Consider the following 20,878-nt stretch of genomic DNA (forward strand, 5'->3'; position numbering starts at 1 on the left):
CTCCTCCGTCAACCCGATCTGGTACGGATCCCACACTGATGAGCGATACTCAAGTATAGGTCGAACGAGTGTTTTGTAAGCCACCTCCTTTGTTGATGGACTACATTTTCTAAGGACTCTCCCAATGAACCTCAACCTGGTACCCACCTTACCAACAATTAATTTTATATGATCATTCTACTTCAAATCATTCCGCACGCATACTCCCAGATATTTTACAGAAGTAACTGCTACCAGTGTTTGTTCCGCTATCATATAATCATACAATAAAGGATCCTTCTTTCTATGTATTCGCAATACATTACATTTGTCTATGTTAAGGGTCAGTTGCCACTCCCTGCACCAAGTGCCTATCCGCTGCAGATCTTCCTGCATTTCACTACAATTTTCTAATGCTGCAACTTCTCTGTATACTACAGCACCATCCGCGAAAAGCCGCATGGAACTTCCGACACTATCTACTAGGTCATTTATATATATTGTGAAAAGCAATGGTCCCATAACACTCCCCTGTGGCACGCCAGAGGTTACTTTAACGTCTGTAGACGTCTCTCCATTGATAACAGCATGCTGTGTTCTGTTTGCTAAAAACTCTTCAATCCAGCCACACAGCTGGTCTGATATTCCGTAGGCTCTTACTTTGTTTATCAGGCGACAGTGCGGAACTGTATCGAACGCCTTCCGGAAGTCAAGAAAAATAGCATCTACCTGGGAGCCTGTATCTAATATTTTCTGGGTCTCATGAACAAATAAAGCGAGTTGGGTCTCACACGATCGCTGTTTCCGGAATCCATGTTGATTCCTACATAGTAAATTCTGAGTTTCCAAAAACGATATGATACTCGAGCAAAAAACATGTTCTAAAATTCTATAACAGATCGACGTCAGAGATATAGGTCTATAGTTTTGCGCATCTGCTCGACGACCCTTCTTGAAGACTGGGACTACCTGTGCTCTTTTCCAATCATTTGGAACCTTCCGTTCCTCTAGAGACTTGCGGTACACGGCAACCTCCAGTTGGTTGCTGGCGTAGCTGCCAATGGGTTTGTTTTCCAAGATTTTCCTTCCCCTACACTGACTGCGTTCAGAACAGCTTAGGAGCCCATCCTGACAAGCCTTTGTTTTGGAGTGCTAACATTTTGTAGACTTCAGTGCTCCCATGCCATTAATCCTGCAAGGCAGTAGGAAGAGCTAATTTTCATCCACTCCTCTCTCCAAGGTTTTCTTCCCTTGAACTTGAGTGAATCAGGGACATTTCTACAATTAGGTCCAAAATCAGGACGAAAATGAAAGACACCCTCAGAACTCAAAACCTAATACTGTTGGGGTCCAATGAGCAAGGAGTTGGCCAAGAGTAGCTGACAGGAAAGAAAACAAGAACTTGAGACCAATAAGTGGAAGTGATGTCACTGTAAACGACTAAAACATCAGTAGTGTAGAATACAGTGTGTAGTATGAACTCTAACCAATATTAGTGTAAATCTTACTTTCATTTGTTTGATTATAAAAATTAATTGCACGAAAAAAAAGTAGCATACACAACTCTCATAAAGAGCAGGTTTGATGGCTAATAGAAGAAATAAAATAATAAAAAAAAGCATTTGCATTAAGTGTCAAAATACATATTCATATAGGTGGTATGCAAGTGATATGTTTAATAAAGGAAATGTTGAGTTACAAAAAGGCATAGCAAAAAAAAAAAACCTGTTGATATCTGAGCTTTTGGCCAAAAGGCCTTCTTTGAAAGCGCGCGCCCACACACACACACACACACACACACACACACACACACACACGGCATGGCCACCAAGTCTGGACTCTATGGCCCAAGACGGTGATTGTGTGTGAGAGTTTTTTTTTTTTTTTTTTTTTTTTTTTTTTTTTTGCATGAATGTGGCTAAGTTTCCAATTGTGGAAGAAGGCTTTTTTGCTGAAAGCTCATATGTATAGCAGCCTTTTTGTTGTATCTGTCTGTGTCTCATCTCCTCTATATTGTGAGTAGCAATCTATCCTTTTCATAATACTGTCATTATCCCAACCTGGATTTTTCATTGTTTGACATGTTTAATAACTATACTATCCCCTTTAACACATTTTGAGTGCATGCTCATTGGTATGACCCTTTCCTCCGCCTAACTGGAGCCCTTGGTGGTACATGGGAATGAATAGTTGATGTTGAAAGGCTACAGGCAAATAAGCTGAGCTACCCACCATCTAATGAAACAAGCATTGCTACTGATGGTCGTCCATCATAAGACAGCAACACAATGTCTGGTGGCATAAGGCATTTCCATTACTGTGACATTAATTCGGCCAACTAAAGAGAGTACCAAATGGTCTCCAGATAAAGTCTGACAATGACGACAGAGGAAGTAACAAAGCCTGAGTTAATAAACACATCTGATACAGCAAGAAATTGATGAAACTTTTATACAGTCATCGTGCAACTAACTGAGCAAAGCCATGTCACCATCTCTCGGTGAATTGTTTAAGCTTTGGTCTATGTGGTGTCATATTTGAACCTTTGTGCATTTATATTTTGAGACTGAGGATTAGGCCATCATCTGTTTAAATAGACACGCAAACTGTCAAAATACCACACCAGAATTCATCCGTGTAAAAGAAATAGGGTCATTGATGTGGCAAATGGATTTAATTCAAGCCTGGTTTGACAACCTGTCTCTTAATTTAGAGCACTGTACATTACACTATATGAGATGCTCCACTGATATAAATGTATACACATGCAAAATTAGTTTTGAAAATACAGAGGATAACTGAAATGAAACAAATGCACTTCTATTAATTTTATTTTTATTTTGTTTTAAGGGCCAAACAGGCTACACTCTTATCAAAATAATGGAATAGCCATAACCCCTCACTATTATCTACGACAAAATGCATATTTATGTAGATATATGTACTATGGCATATTAAAACATATCAAGCCCAGTCATTCCACAACAAAGTATAAATATCACTTTCCATTTATAACAGCCGCAGTAAAACAATCCCAATTACAGAAAAACATTCATTAGAACATGTGGATATATGAAAATATCGTCAAATAATATTCATTCATAACTAACAAAAACCTTGTTTTGTAATGGAAACAATAACTGAAAAAGAAAAACAATAAACTCATTGCACTTAATTTCCACCTGTTACGAAAATTACACAATTCAAAATTTTCCAACAGTCAGACTGTATAATCAGATACATATCGATGAAATTGTCAGGCAACATACTAACCTAAGTCTAAGGTCAAATATATGATATGTGGTCCTAAATCTATTGTATACAAAATATACTGAAACATTTTAAGTATATTTGGTATTTAATAGTCTTACATTTTTAAATGATATACTGGGCTTATCTTGACTCAAGCATTAACAATAACAAACTACACTAACACAGATTATTCTGCATAACAATTCTTCCATACAAACTTCCATAGCATACTCCATTTGAATTGGATTTATTTTCGAAAGCACAAAACTGCAATGATCACACAAGCATAGTACATGTGTTAAAAACTGTCCTTTTGATATATACAAATAACAATAAAGGCAAATTTAGCATGAAGTACATTATATACAACATCTAAGGCAAATGTTTCAAAGGAACTCAAGTACTGATTTGTGTGAAAGTTTTTGTGCTGTTGCACATCATGGAAATGTCTGCAATGGTAAATATGGCAAAGTGGGTAAGGCATTTCAATATTGAAGCACTTGGTGTGTTTCAAACAAGAAAATAACTTACAAAAATATGTTTTTGTGACATCCAACATAGATGAGAATTCACCAGTTAATAAGTGAACAGTGACATATATTAAACAAAGTAATTTGTTATATCACAACTTCTTGTGCCACAGTTCTCTTAAGCAAAACCAGATTGTGAACATTTATATTAATGGTGCAAAATAGTGTTAAGTTTTATGTAAATCATAGATCTTTGATTTCCAATAAAATTATTATTCCACAGTGAAATTATGATTGACACCATTTTGGGAAAAAACTGAACCTCATTCAAGTGGTGAAGAATTATCCAAATTTACTGTAGTGTCAATTCCAGGAAGCACCCCAGAAGTGTGTCAGTTCCAGCACACGTCATGTAACCACACTGCTAACGAAAACCGGACGTGTGAAATTCATACTTCTTGTTATACAACAAATAGAAGTAGGATTCTGCTTATTAAAAGAGCAAAATCACACATTTCAGTTAGCAAGTGAAGTAAAAAAAATGAAGAGGTTATATTTCCTGTGTGGCTTTACAGTAGCCATAAGTTACATTTTTAATTCTTACATTTGTAGAAGCATGAAAATAATTGTATGTGGTACACACTTTGTAGCAATATTAGTACACCTAGTTGTAAAATGCAGTAACTTAACTAAAAGTTTTGGATCATGGAGGAAGGAAAGGTTGCTGCACTCATTATAGGAATATTTAAGATATGCCAGACATCTCCAAATGTTAGGTCTCTACATTCTGTAACAGATGAGTTCCTTTTGATACAGTACAAAAGGAGTGGAAATACACGCATGAAGAGGTATGGATGCAGAAATTTCTAACCTGTGATGTAATATTAATGTATCAGGTTATTATTCTTGTGACAACAAAATGTACGTGGGTAGTCATACTCCAGTGATATACAAGTAATTATATTTTAGTATAATCAGAGTCTAACACATACAGTCACAACACTCCCAACTCATGCTTGTTATATACTACAATGGCAGCTCTCAAGGTAGACAGAACGCTACACTTCTGAATATAATACGGTATGAGTGTGAACAGTATCACTTATACTGATTTGTAACTAGAATTTTACAATAGAGGACACATGCAGTGCAATAACAATCAGCACTAATTAAGAAATGACACAAGATTTGTTTTTCTTTAGTTTCTGAAGGTCCCAGGGACGTATGAAACGGTACATTACAGGTAAGTTTATCTGCAGTTCTCTTGTAATGTACAGTACAGATATTTACTGAAGAACATAGTTTTCTTTTTTTCCAACAGTGTGCAGTTTTCTTCAATACATTTCCAGTCAAATCAGTGAATGTGGAATGCAGGAAACTTGTATGGAATGTAAGACCTATATTATTTATCATACCAAATAAGCCACCACAATTGTAGCTGCAGGAAAAACCACACAGATGTGAGAATAAAAGTGGTTCCCACCACAGGAGAAACCAATTCCATAACTGTTGCTAAATCTGAGGCACAAACAGCAAGAATCAACATATTTGCCTTTGAAGCAAAATAATTACATTTACAAAAATATTTGTATTAGAGTTGGGTGATGTGTAAGAACGTAAGAATCATTAGACTCCATAAAAAACTGTTTTGTGTCAAGAACAAAAGCAGAAATGTATGCTTCTCACAGATCAAATGTATGTTTATATCCCCTTGTTTTTAGTGGAGCAGGCTGCTGTTATACACATATTTGAAAGTATTCCTTCATGAGTAAGATTCAGCTTATATAATTGAAGCACTAACGTCATTTTGACTATCTGAGAGTAACAATTTTCACAGCAGTGTCATTACTGTATATGTCAGACTGTGGTATAATTCTGGTATTTGACCAGCTTTTTTTTTTAATGGAGCCCCTACAGTTTAACCATAAGTTTCTGTTGAACACAGGCATGTACTTACAACTTACAATTTTATAATCTTTGTCAATTTACATTGTGATGTTACTGGAACAACCACAATAATTTTATTCTGAGAACACAGAACCATTTCAACAATTTATTATGTGCTATGCACTATGACAGTCAAGAAAGAGCATTTTCATTCAAACAAAAACGTAAAAATCACTAAGTAATGGAAACACCTGAATTCTAGGAATACCCAAATCAAGCTTCTTGCACTGCCACAGATGTTCTTTCACTCAGCATTCAATGAATAGCAAATGGTCTACACAATCTCCTGCATAGCAGTATTTAGTGTTAATAACCTCTACAATTCTGTTTCACTGTAAATTATACTGCATCTCTTGTAGTCAATGCATGATGATAGGAGGTGGGAAAACATGAAACTGAACTTGTTAGTAACATATCTTGAACAAAGGATACTATAAGAAACTTCCTGGCAGATTAAAACTGTGTGCCGGACCGAGACTCAAACTCGGGACCTTTGCCTTTCACGGGCAAGTGCTCTACCAACTGAGCCACCCAAGCACGACTCACACCCCGTCCTTCGCAGGAGAGCTTCAGTAAAGTTTGGAAGATAGGAGATGAGGTACTGGTAGAAGTAAAGCTGTCAGGACTGGGTGTGAGTCGTGCTTGGGTGGCTCAGTTGGTAGAGCACTTGCCCGTGAAAGGCAAAGGTCCCAAGTTCAAGTCTTGGTCCGGCACACAGCTTTAATCTGCCAGGAAGTTTCATATCAGCGCACACTCCGCTGCAGAGTGAAAATCTCATTCTGGAAATGGTACTATAAACTAAATATTTGCCTTGGAATAAACATAAAATTAACAACAAACAAGGTTGCAAAATGATTCAAACAGCAACTTAACAGTACTTATAAAATTTATCTAGCAGATTTCATATATCATTCATGGTATATGAAAATGTGGGGCTGGCATGTGTTAATGCTTTTTACATCTGACAGCATATATCATTTTTCTTCGACATAATGCACGATGACTTTGAAATGAAAATGAGCATATCTGGTTTGATATTCAATAAGAACAGATCTTTGGAACCATCACTGTCAGGTAGTAATACGTATTGTTCAAATCAACAGTGCACCTGCTGTATGTATTTAAGTATCATGCAATATCTTTCTGCAGAAACATTCTCACACAAACTGCTAACTGTAACAACTGCACTTCACATTTACGTATCTCCTGTATACACACTACAATGTGACACCACCACAAATGCAAATATTATAACAAATTTATTATGGTTGCATCCTTAAATTTTCAAGCACTGAATGAACAGATAAGAGTGTGAATGATTAATGGCAATAAACACAATAACATACACTGTGATTCTCTGAAAACACATTCTAAATTATTTGAGAACCTAACCTCCAATAATATCATAAAGAAAAGACAAAGTATGTATCATCACAAAAATAACAAACACCAGTTCAAAAAGTATTGCAAGTAGCAGATTTTAATGTTTCCTACAAGCAACATGGTGTCTACAACAGTACATCACAGCCAGAGAGATAACTGACAGATAGGCAATTGGTTTTTCATGCAAGAAGCAGAACATTTCAACTACAATCCAAACAATTACTGAATCAATATGTAAACTCAGAACTTTGAATACTGTCACTCCAATCCAATCAAAATAGTAACAACAAAAATTATAAACGGCTAATAAAACACAGTCTTTAGAGAATTCTGAATAGCTTGGCCAGAAATTATTTTCAAATACAATTCAAAATCATTTCATTCTAAAAGGACAAGATATATCGGTGGGCAGATATAGTTCATAGCATGTCATTATAATAGAGCATACATGCACGTTTTTAACCAGGAAAGGTCACTCGTTCCTTATGATTCCAAAACAGTGATATAATACACATTGATTTAAAACTTAGTTTAAAAATATGAAACATCAATGGAAGTACAAAAAAAGAAACTCTGACAACAGATGATCAAATGAAAATATCACCTTTCTAGAGAGGACAATGAAACAAGAATAATTACGACTATGTAAGTGTTCTGAGTATGTTTTCATACATATTTGCATGTCCCCTTCTTTAGGGTTTTTCTTTTAAACAGAAGAAACACACAAAGCCTAGCATTGGGTTGGTTTGTTTCTCATTAACAGAATAGACTAGTTTTCATTTGTGCATTCTAACACTCAAAGTAAAATATTTTAGTTTTAAGTTAGCCCAGATTTTAATTTAGCCTCTTTATTTAATAAGTTTTTGGCAAGAGAAGAAGTATATTTACTGTAATTCAAAATATGCTTCAAATATTCAAGATATGTTTCAAGCTCAGCACAATCACTTATTCTAAGAATACTAAAGCAATAAAACACTAACATTTTGCCAATTTCAAATTAATATCAGAACACAACCATGTATGCAGAATGTATTTTAGATCAGTATTATGAACAAGGGTGGCTTAAAAAGGTCAGAATATCGTAAATTACAGAAATGTACTGTTATTGTATCCATTTTTTCCGTGTAAAAGTATTCCTTTTACTCAGGCAATGATATACTGAAATAGGTTGGCTGAATCAGGATCCTGCCCTCCTGATGTCTAAGTTCACTAAGAAACAAAAAGGTGTGATAAACAGTAGGGAGACACTTTATATCGCACAACAACAATTCCACATTTATTCATCTGAAGAAATTGTCACCAAAACAAATCAGTCCGTAAGAAATAAAATCAAAAACAATTTTCTACTGCAAACTATGTGCTACATATGAAAATTAATAACAATAATATATTCAAATATTTTGATATTCATTATCCATTTATATTCTGAAATATCCTGTATGTGTCTTATTAGCAAACATCTATAATGATATACTTTTCCTTCAAATGTACAGGGCTGCGAAACAAGTAGGTTATAATAAACTTCTCAACATATATCAGTTTTTATGCACAATATAAATTTCTTATTTCCTACAGTCATAAAAGGTGACAGGAATAATGAAGATATAACTTCTTTCAGATTTTCTTCCTTTTACTGTACCTTACATTAATGAGAGACGGGTTTGCCACACCTATTCAGATCTTGAAGAAACTGTGCATTTACCGTAATTTTAATTCCCACAGTCAGATGTTAGATGTAACATTTTGAGGAAAGAGTCACGAGACTTTACAAAGTTAACATCCATAAGTAAAAGTGTGCATGTTACAAAAACCCTTTCATATTTGAAGAAAGTAATTCTTCACCTTGCTGTATCAGGTGGTAAAAAGTTTTATATGACATGAATTCATCAGTGTTTGGTTATTTTAGAATGTGTTACTGCCTTATAACAGTCGTAGCAAATTGATTGTAACATCAAATTATAGAAGTAAATGAATCACGGAACATTAAAGATGTTTACATGGCAGAATCCACCTTGTTGAAATTATTAAGTGATTCTGCTACACTCAATGCATGATGATGATATACACATGAAACAGAACTGGATGGTAATGAGTACCTGTGGAAGAGGTATTTATTATGAAACGAAACACAATTCATACCACAGTAAAAAGTGACTGAAACACAGAGATAACCAAGTTTCAAATTGGAACTTTATCTTAATACCCCCTTTTCCCCTTCCCAGAACAGCATCAATTCTTGTACTACAGCATCCTGAAAAACAGGGAACAGTATACAGTGTATAAAGGAGACACAATCATACTACAAGTTTTGAATTTAATTTCTATTATTATCCAGAAGAATGCGCTACTTCATAAGATTAATCATCATAAAAATAGTTCCATAAAGCAAATAAAATTTAATTCTTCAATAATGATGAAAGTTTTTGTAGCTGTATAATAGCAGCAGCTGTTGTGAGAAATACTCATATCATCATTTTAGTGCAGTTGTGTGAAAAACAATTTCACGACAGACTATTTAAAATGATATCTTGTGTATAATGTCTGAGAAACATGAAAGTTACTTGTATTATTTGCCAGTGAATGTAATATTTCCTGTATGTTTAACTTTATACTGGTCAGAATTAAAGTGATCATTGTGCAATACAGAACCATGGAATGAAACACTATTTTTATCATTCATGAAATTTCACACTCTTCCTGACAAAAGAATTTTGAGTTACACAAAAGGCAAAAACCTGATGAAACAATCGCTACACTTATATAATAATCTGTCATGAACTGAAAAAATGCTATAACAGAAAACCAAGAAAAAATGCTAGATTTACATCTATAGAAAAAAATAATGCAATCACTTTAAATGCTTTCAGTTCAATGATCTCGCAAAACTTCACTAATTGAATCAAGATGTCCAACAAAAATAATATTTTTAAAAAGTAACTTATGTAATACCATCTGTTCAAAATAAAATTAGGAATAGTATCAATGGAATACAATCCCCTTGGAAAATGATGGCACTACAATTTCAAATCTTTCAAGACTGTATGAGCAACACACGTATGAAAATCAAGTAATTTGCTAGAACATCTTTATATAGGTGTCAATATGTTGCCATGCAATAAAAGAATGGTGGTAACACACACACACACACACACACACACACACACACACACACACACACACACACACACACACACACAAACACATGTGACAAAAAACATTTATCAGTCTCCTGGAGAATAAATTATGTTAATAAAGCTACATATGGATAATAAATTTTGCATTTGATAAAATATGAGATCATTAAAAATAGTTTCTCCCTAACACACTAGCAAAATGCTGTTCAAAACTATCATCTTCATTTTATATCGAAACAAAATGTAATATGTGCAATTACACAAGCTTTCCTACTTGTCATGAAATGGCGAAATCATGTGTAGGAAAGAATCCCCAACAGCAAGTACAGCATATATATTCATATCAAAAGACTGAAAGATACACATATCTTAAAGACTGAGATTCGTTCACATGTCCTACACCAACACTGGTAAAGAACTGAAGCACACATGCATGGCTGTTCAAGGTGTTTGGTTCACCCCCAAAAGTTTATTTCTTAAGTGGGGTACATCAGACAGAAATTTAAAACCTGGCTAAAAAATATCAAATCACCCCCGTGAACAATAAATGCACAAAAACATTTACTATACTGGTCACAAAGTTACAAATACAGAAGTTAAGGTACCTCTGCTGACTGTACACTGACACCAATATAAATATCTATTTTAAGTAGGTAAGTGTAATGACACACAGGATTTCAGCTTTCAAATCACTCCATGAATTTGTTGTATCTTTTCTAGTCTCGAAATATATTGTGATATACTCTCATTTCAAATGGTCATAACCTGATAAACTGACAAATCAATTATCTGTGATTGTGTATGAAATAAAAAAAGAATTGTGAGTATACAAATGAAGTATTACAATAGATATCTAGAAGATGGCATAAGTTGTGTTTTTAAATCAAATGAAACCTACTTCTGTCTGATATTTTTCACTATAAGAATTTGCAAGAGATTCACTTGCATATTATATTAACAGGCAGAGGCCTAACTTGTAATTTTTTTCAGCAATATAAACTAATAAGAATAATATTCTGAGAAAAATAAGCAACCACAAATTTATTTTTTTTTTCTCGTAAACTGCAGCTGCATATTCAGTAACCTAAAATATATCTTAGGAAGTTAAATGCAGAAATAATGTTTGAAAACCACTTGTGGGTAGCTACAAAAGCAGAATAAAAAACAGCTGCTGTCATAACAGTTATTTCTCAATTAAACAAACAATTGGAAAAGCAATGAACTAATATTTTTCAGTTTTCATGCATTTAAACTATCAGAAATCTGAGTAATGAAACTCTTTAAGCAGCTATCTATTTATACAGTTGCTGACCAACAGCAACTTTCCTAAAGTTACTTTTCTTTACAGAGTGCACCTAAGATAATTTCTTGCCCTATGACTGGAGTAGTTTCTAATTATTTCATTAAGTTTCTTACACTCTGTCACAATTCTTGCTGTCACTGTGGTGGCCTCAGAATCTCTACAGAGCCAAGAACAACCAAATGACTTAACATAAAACAGTACTACACCAGAAAAATAACAAAATGTGGAAATTATATTTGAATCTGTAAAAAAGGCATGTCAGTGTTCAATGATCGAGGGGGAAAAAAAAAAAAAAAAAAAAAAAAACCTGACTCATAACTAAAATAAAGAATGAAAGTGATGTACTTAATCAGAGCACATTGCACTAGAGATGAGTGAAAGTGAGAGGTGAAGAAATGGTAACTGCAGCTGCAGTTTACATAATCTCAATGGCAGAAATAAAGAACCAACTTCCAGAGTAACCTCAATTTCAGAATTCTGCTTTGCACAAACCACCACTGTTCAACTGCTTATTGGATTCAGTTTGCAGCATTTTATTACATAAGTGATAAAACGCATATTGCATGGACATTAAATCAGAACATAAGAAAAATGTTCATGTGTGTGTTTCACCTGTAAATTTCCCCATTTAGTTTAAAAACAACTGTGAAACTTTCATACAATTGTGACAATATCTCGGCAAAGGAAGTACATTAAACTTACAATATGCACTTACAAATGAAAATAAACTACAGAATTGCTTACAACATAAATAAACAAGAACAATAGCTACAACACAAAAGTTGAGGTAAACTGCTAACAGTGTTGGGTGATGTACAAATGATGAGAACTGAAATGAATCTCCGAAATAGGTTTAGTACGTATAAAGTGTACTTTCCTCTCAGTTATCAACCATTTAGAATATTTTGAGGATAAATAGCTTAATCTTCCTCTTTTTGCCTCAATTCAAAACAGATGCTCTACAACAAACACCTAAGCATTAATATTAATGCTAAAGTAAAAAGTTGTTTCATCAAATTGATACACAGCTACATTTCCTTTTTATAATGTTGCTCAAATACTGAGATATAAAAATTAGCAAGAATTATATTCTGATATAGGAACTTTGTGTGAGTGTTTTCCTCTCTTTTTTCCCTTCTAATACACATTCATATATTTGTAATTGAATTTTACATGTATGTATACATATATATATATATTCTTAATAATGTATCTTCATAGCTATGTCAGTTACATATTTGGTTACAGATGATGCAAATGTAGCACAATTACCTTTTTAGAAAAGTGATTGTATTAATTTATGTTTCTTTGCATGAGGCACTGGTATCCACTAAATGAAGACCTGATAATTCTCTACCAAAACTAAGAGAACCAAGGAAAATCTCTAAAATAAGACCCCAATGAAAAATGTACATACAAGGATTGTTTCACAGTGTGTATACAGACAATTATCTTTAATTACAAACCAATTCTAGATTCCTGTACATTTAAATGAAAAATGAGTTCATATATAATGGAAAAAATGTGAAGCACAAAACAAAAATTATTTAAGAAAACTTGGGCCAAATTATCCACAGCAACAGGTAAAAATACATAAATAAATTTTCTCATATCATTTTGATATGCATACACTGCTTCTGCTGCAGTCTGAACCTACAAAACAAGGTTCAAAAACACATTGCCACAAACACAAAGATCACACTGCTCTGTGAAAATACTACACAATACAATGCACACAAACTAAATACTTTGATCATGGTTCAGTCTATATCTCAAAAATTATTCTGTCAGTTCTTTGGTCCTTGCTATGTCTTTAAAATGCCACAACAGAAAACCTGACATAAAAAAAGTATAAAAATTGTCATGAACACTTATGTTTGTCAGATGGCTGTGTAAACATATCAAAATGTAAATACGATTGTCTAAAACATACTTTATGTACTAGATAAAATCATAAGTTTATACTGATTATATCTGCAATGCATTTAACACTAATTTATGGTTCTATAAATTATATAAGAGATATAATAAATACTGACATTACAAGTAAATAAATAACTAATAGTTTCAAAACCCACTTTTCGCAACCGTTTGTTTTTGTAAACCCACTTATGTGGTTTCCAACAGAAGACTTCCATATCATATTTCTTCTTATTTTTGCATCGCTTCCATACACTATTATGGTGGCCACTGCTTTACTTGGTGTGTTTTAGTTTCTGCATAAGCTGTTTGGTGTTACAAGGTACTGTGAGATTATGGAGAAGAGCTCCATAGATGCGCCCACATACAGAGAAAATCACTGCTGTTACCGGTACAAGTGTACTGAGTGAATGCCCCGTTAGATTACCACACACCTAATTTTTTTTGCTGAGAACACTTCGAAGTGAAGTTAGAGTGAATGACTTGTGTGTGTGTGTGTGTGTGTGTGTGTGTGTGTGTGTGTGTGTGTGTGTTTTCTCGTTATATAAGCTATTTCAATGGTTTACACAGCAGCACTCTAAAAATACTATAATGGAAAATTATGGTTATGATGTTCCCTGTACAGTAAATTAATGTGAAAAGTCACTTAATTTAACCATCAGATTTCACAGTATGGAATGCCCATTCTGATAGTTAATTGAAAGATTCTAAAACTCAGAATACCATGGCAACTTCAGGTAGATGATTTGTATGCTGTTTCACATCCATGAACATCAGTGTTATTTCCACCATAAAAAAATTGATGAATAGTTACATAAAACACATGCATACAGTAGGATTTTCTTTCTTGACACTGACTAGAATAAGTTAGCAAAACATTAATGAAGAAAACCATAGCTTTTAAATACTATACATCCATTATCCTAGCAAGTGCAGTCTTTTAAGACCCTACATAAGCAAATTTTAAACAAATATCTGTATACAACATAAAGTATAAGATATTTAGCACAAGTTAAAAATGAGAGTTCTGAGATTTCATTAGCCACATATATTAAACTAATTCAATACTCAGCATGTTTCTAAATAGCGTGAAAAACTCAAATTTTACAAATATGATAATTTCATATTTTCCTTACATAAATGAGGACCAAATAATTGATGAAAGCACTCCATGAGCACTTCCACCTCAAAGTACCAATCAAATATGAAAGACAAAGGTACGTGTGAAGATAAAGAAAGCAGTACTGGCAGACTTTTACTTACAAAGATAAACAACAAAAGTTCTACATCACACTTGACAGAGTGATCAGACATTGGAAGGTAGCAAATAATGAAACAAATGCAAGAAACCAATTCATAGATGGGCTGCCTAGTTTCTGCCAACCTCTTCGTCACTGAGATGCAAAGGCAAGACACAACTAGACAAAAAAGCCCAACATAGAATTATATGCAATTGAGATTACAACATTAGTCTGGCACAGTGCAGCACAACTGAAGAAAAAAAGAGAGGTAAGTGCTTGGGAAGATACAGGCCAGAGAAGATAAAAAATGAGACTGAGCATCAAATGATCTGTATTAAAGAATGTTGATGGTATGAGGAGAAATCTGACTGAAAAATGCAGTGTTTGCTAGTCACATGATTGGGAAGGGAGATGTAGGAGTGAATTAGTGTTATGACATCTAGAAGAATAGGACCTGAGATGAATAAAGATGGAAGTGAAGGAGAACTGGCATAATAAAAATGCTCCAATCGATACATCCCAACTTAATGAGAGATGGGTACAGTGACAGGAAACGTTTTGTGATTGAAGAAAAAGGAAAGATACTGTTATCCAGCAGTTGTTCTAAAGAGATTAAAGAAAGCAAAAAAGTAAAGTGGGGTATAGCAACAACAATATGGAAAATGAGCAGTTTTCTGCTAATTCAATATAAAATAAGCCATGTGTACAGTACATAATGGCTGAGTGTTCTTGTAGAGGCAATTTCATAACAGAACGTATTTATTTGAATGTGTGGTCTGCAATAACAGATACCATATGGAATCCAACACATCGAAAAGAACAGATACTACACATTCATACAATTGATTCACATTAATGGGCAACAAATCCACCACCTTCAGTGCAGATGCACAATTACGTTCTACCTTCAGCGGGAACCTCAAAGTAGCAAGCATGGAGGACACGGGCGGTGATTGTGGCTATGTGGCATTATGTGGGACTGTGGGTCAGCGGAGATAGTCTGCGCAATTGCAATAAACACTGGGTCCGGATGGCAGAGTGGTTAACACAACTGCCTACTAAGCAGGAGATGCAGAGTCCACAAAGATTTTCACTTGTTGCCACTGATTCTGCTTAAAGTCCCGATGCAGCTGACATCAATATTTCCTTCCCTTTCTCTCCCCCTCCACTTTCAGTTTACAGAAAAGAAACTACTTAAGTTTCAGTAATAAAATAACTCACAGCATTTATATATACTGACAAACGCCGTGCTTTATCCAAGGCCGCCATATCCTAATTTGTTATTTTTGAACAGTTTGCTCAATTACAAAAATACTGGTTGATTTGGTGATGTCATTGCTTAATTTGGTTTGTCTCTGCTGAAATAGAGAAACATGACAAGATTTTTCAACAGTGAAAATTAATACATTGAATATGCTAACTGTCGTTTACATCAGGGCACAGACCAGTATATGAAATTAAAATTATCGTTCATGTTCAAACTGACTATTTGCTCATTTTGGGAAACTGAAGCCTTACAAAAGCCACAATGTAAGCTTTGTAACAACAGTAATGGGCAAAGTAAATGAAGATTAATACCCAAGCAGCAACTTCATACATTATGTCACTACAATAATGCATATTACACAGAATTGAGCTGATTAGTGAAAACCTGCCATGTCTTCAACCAAAACTAATTTCACAATACTGGAATATCATTTTACTTATGCATTTGGCGACATCTCATGGTTTGCATTCAAAACAAAAAACCTCACTGAGTATTATGGTTATTAGTTGATACATTCTCTTATTTTCTGGCAACAATAGGATACTTCTAAACAACTGAGATAAGTAGTTGTGGTAGTCATTCTGATGGTAGTGTCTGTCAAAGTAACATCAGCACAGTTATCTTTTATTGGTTTTAGCTTCTGTAGATTACAGTATTTGTATATAATACTATAACTTGGGGATGGCACGCAAGATTGCTTGTTGTGACATCACCAGACGTGTAGATTGTTACCTTCTACAATATTTAACACACTGTCACTTGCTCATGTATCCATTACATTTACAAACAACAAATGAACATAGCAACGTAAATGATTGAATAGTAACATTACGAACCAACTTTTAGTAGCACACTAAACATCCGAACAAAGTAACGATACTGTGATTGCGAGAAGTGGGTTTTTGCACCTTGATGTACCATCGAATCTAGGTGTGAGATATAAGATAATTACACCTTACAACAGCTTGAAAGAGTTATTTCCAGAAATATCACAGGAATAGAAATAATAATCAGTACGACAAATTCAGACTTGCAGTACAAGCCTAAAATAACACAGCAATAATGTTTTCATTTCTTCCTCAGAACTGCCAACTCGTATCAAAAGTACGAGTTAGATGTTGGTGGTGCAAACAACATTTTGGTACTTGTTTTATTGCCAAACTTAAATTGTTTTGAACTTATGAAACTGTTCTTGACTAATTTTGCAAATATGGTGACCTCTTTGCCGGACTGTTCAACATTTCCTTTGCTCACTGTGGTATTACTTCCAATGAGTGATAAAGAGTGTCACCATACTGAAACAATAATTACTCCTGCTGGATAACAAAATACTACAAAAAGCAACTTATGACCACAAGCAAGACAAATGCAACTAAGGACAATTAAGAAAGAATGAAAATGACTTACAAATAGGTTAATTTTGAAGGCATCAGTTTTAATTGAAATCTGTCTATTACAATGCACACTGTGAGAAATAGAAAGCTGCATTATAATAGGCTTTTACCATATCTTCCTTAACATTAAATATTCTGTCAACAATATCGCTAGATCATTTCATTCAATATCATTTAGTCAGTAAACATTCCTCAGTACAAAACAGAAATAAATAAAAAAAATAAAATAAAATTAAGAGACTGTCTACAAATCATAGACAACATGGCTGTTAACACAGTCAGTTCATTGCAGTCTACAAAGAGAACAACTGATTGCACAAAACTCTGAATACCAGTCACACATCACATAAATGTGTCCCTTTTCTCAGTCTGTGTTGAGATACAAAAGAGGAGTGCGGATCCAGTTCTGTATGTTTTACATCTGCCAGTCAAATCCATTGCAATAAAAATAAACAAAACCACTGGACTTCAAAAAGTTATCCCAGTTCTATCATACAGCAGTAATTTCTTGTATTACAGTCACATGGCTACATCAATTTAGAACCATTTGTACCACATTCCCGAGTAACCATCACGTAAATACAATTTTCTTCATACAAATATCAGAAAATGTAGAAAAAAGGTGTGATGGCATCTTTGAAGAAGCTGATTTCATTTCAGGAATGTTCTGTACTGTTAGAGCCTTGAGGAATCAAACAGTTAATATCTGAAATTAGAAGAAAAAACACTCAAATAATTAAACCATCACATAAACGGATAATATTTAAGACATCTAGATATTACGTATACGTTCATGTGTAAAACAGACACGCACACGCACACGCGCACACACACACACACACACACACACACACACACACACACACACACACACACACACAGAGCGGGGGCATTACGGACAAGGATGTGGACCACACACAAAGATGGGGGGAGGACAAGGAAATGGACCACACAAAGAGAGGGGACAACAGGGCAACCACACAAAAAATGGTGACAAAGGGCGGGGGCAAGGAGACAAAACAAGGTGGATGGTGGGGCAAAGAGGGGTATGAAGTGGGTGTGGGGGGAGGGGCAAAGTGGGGAATAAAACGAATGAGGCGAAGAGGCAAAGAGAGGGAATAAAACGAATGAGGCGAAGAGGCAAAGAGAGGGAACAAAGCGGATTGGGGGTTGAGGCAAAAAGGGGGGGGGGGGAGGAGGATGGGGAGATCGAAGTGGATTAAGGACGAAGCAAAGAGAGGCAACAAAGAGAATTGGGGAGAGACAAAGAAGAGAAACGAAGCAGATGGGAATGTGCAAAGAGAGGAAACAAGGCGGATGGGAATGTGCAAAAATAGAGGAAACAAGGCGGATGGGAATGTGCAAAAATAGAGGAAACAAGGCGGATGGGAATGTGCAAAAATAGAGGAAACAAGGCGGATGGGAATGTGCAAAAATAGAGGAAACAAGGCAGATGGGAATGTGCAAAAATAGAGGAAACGAGGCAGGTGGGAATGTGCAAAGAGGGGAAACACGGTAGATGGATATGTGCTTTGACGGGCAACAAAGCAGTTGGATGTGTGTTTAGAGGGCAAATGGTGCAGGAAGGTGTGTACTTAAAGGGAAAATGGAACAGATGGGTGTGTGCTTAAAGGGGAAACGAAGCAGATGTGGGTATTCAAAGAGGGGGAAATGAAGTAGTTTGGAGGGGGGAGAGGGGAAACGAAGTGGACTGGGGAGTGAAGAGGTTAAATGAGACAGATGGTGAGGGCAAAGATGGGAAATGATGTGAGTGAGGGCAGGCTGAGGAGGACCAAGTGGAACTAATGAGGGAGAAGGTGTTAAGGTTTTAGAGGAGTCTCCACACCCTCGGTTCAGATAAAGACATCAATGACTCTGAACCAGATGAAGGGTTTGGGATTCTGCTGATTAGGAAGCATTCTTCTACATGACCCATGAATAGGTTGTTATAGGATGGTGCCATGTAGGTGACCATTGCTGTACCATGAATTTGTTTCTGGGTGGTCTTTTCGAAGCATCCTATCTGTCACCACTGGCTGTATCACTGTTATTTTGATTTGCACAGACTACCGGGTAAAAGGACTCAGCGAGCTGTCAGATTCAACCACCTATCCCCCTTACCGCCACCACAAATGCTTCTCCCAACAGTTGCAATTGCTGGCAGCCCAGCTTTGGTGGTCAGAGCAGATAGTGATTGCGAAAGCCTGTGTGTGTGTGTGTGTGTGTGTGTGTGTGTGTGTGTGTGTGTGTGCGTGCGTGCGCGAGCGCGCGCGCGTCCGGCCACATGCACGCGGCACGTGCACGTCTTCGGGACGTATGTAGGTGCATTCTCTCCCTTTATTATTATTATTATTATTATTATTATTATTATTACTACTACTAGAGAACCTTATGGATGAAAGGTCATATGTTTAGTAGTCTTTTTGTTGTGCCTGTTTGTGACTCAACATCTACTCTATATGGGGAGTAGCAATCTGTCCTATTTACAACATTAAAATAAAAACACTGTCCTAAGAAGACGGCATGAAAGTGAACTACCAACTCACCAAGAAAGAAAATAAGGAATCCATTCAACTGGGGCAGTTAACAGCAGACAGGAGCAATGAAAAAATATTTCTATTTGAAGGAGAATAAATACATGATACAACAAGTACAAATATATGAAAATGAAGAATAAAGAACATATGCTTGTGGTGTGTGTAAAAATTGGAACAGAATGAGGAACCAAACCTCTATTCTGAAAGCAATAGCTGTACAAAAAATTGCAGATATTGCACAGAAAATTATTAACGATCATGCTGGTGACATGAAGATTGTGGTTTCAAATGATTGCTAAGAGTGAACTGGTGTAAAAGCTGATAACATTTTTGTCACTGATAATTGGAAAAGAGTATGAGGTGACAACACTTGTAGTACTGCATTTAGAGATAGATTGTGGATGAGGAGATAATTAGTGCAAAAGATCTTATGTAGGTTGATCTTTGTAAGGAATACGGAGGCTTGGACAAACAATGAGCCAAAATTAGTTGGTTTTACATGTATTGGAGCTATGAATAGCAATGCTAATACAATGAGGATATGTTTGGTAGAGTAGGCATCAGACTGTACAATGTAATAGACAATATTACAATCTATCTAGCTGTAGGGTTTACGAATTTACATCTTAAAAGAATATTTAAGAAATTTCGAAAAAAACCCTGATGAATTTTGGGAAATTTTTTTAACAAATAGGAAGTTTCATGTAAATGTAGTAAAAATTAAAAAAAAGGACTGGCAATTTGGACTGAAAAGCAGTGACTATACCGGTGCATTCACATAAACGACAAAATGATTTACGAAAATCACTGGAGAGAATGTTAAAAGATGCCACGTATGCTTGGTACCGATCATGGAATGTGGTGTTAAAAGAGCTGTAACCAGAATCATGTTGACAACATTTTTGTGGTCAATGATACAAGTAAACAACAATAACAGTGGCAAAGTATGAGCTACAAGACACCCCACTGCACCAAAGTAGTTGTATTTGTGATAAATTCCCAACAGCTGCATTAGGAAAGTACCTCTCCTCTCACATGAAAAATTTTGTAC

The 20,878-nt window shown here is 35.2% G+C and overlaps 1 protein-coding gene across 8 annotated transcripts in view; it reads right to left on the reverse strand.

Annotated features, from left to right (window-relative positions):
• Window positions 1–2,797: 2,797 nt before the first annotated feature.
• Window positions 2,798–20,878, reverse strand: part of LOC126187649 (longitudinals lacking protein, isoforms H/M/V-like) — a 166,523-nt gene continuing 148,442 nt past the window's right edge. For all 8 annotated transcript variants that reach the window (XM_049928861.1, XM_049928870.1, XM_049928888.1 and 5 more), the window contains one exon: window positions 2,798–17,996. Coding sequence is in view for 1 of the 8 variants with exons in the window: in XM_049928921.1 (XP_049784878.1) it covers window positions 17,990–17,996 (7 nt within the window). In the remaining 7 variants the exon portion in view is untranslated. The remainder of the gene's footprint in view (window positions 17,997–20,878) is intronic.

Source organism: Schistocerca cancellata, chromosome 1 (assembly GCF_023864275.1).
Source record: "Schistocerca cancellata isolate TAMUIC-IGC-003103 chromosome 1, iqSchCanc2.1, whole genome shotgun sequence".
Lineage (NCBI taxonomy): Eukaryota > Metazoa > Arthropoda > Insecta > Orthoptera > Acrididae > Schistocerca > Schistocerca cancellata.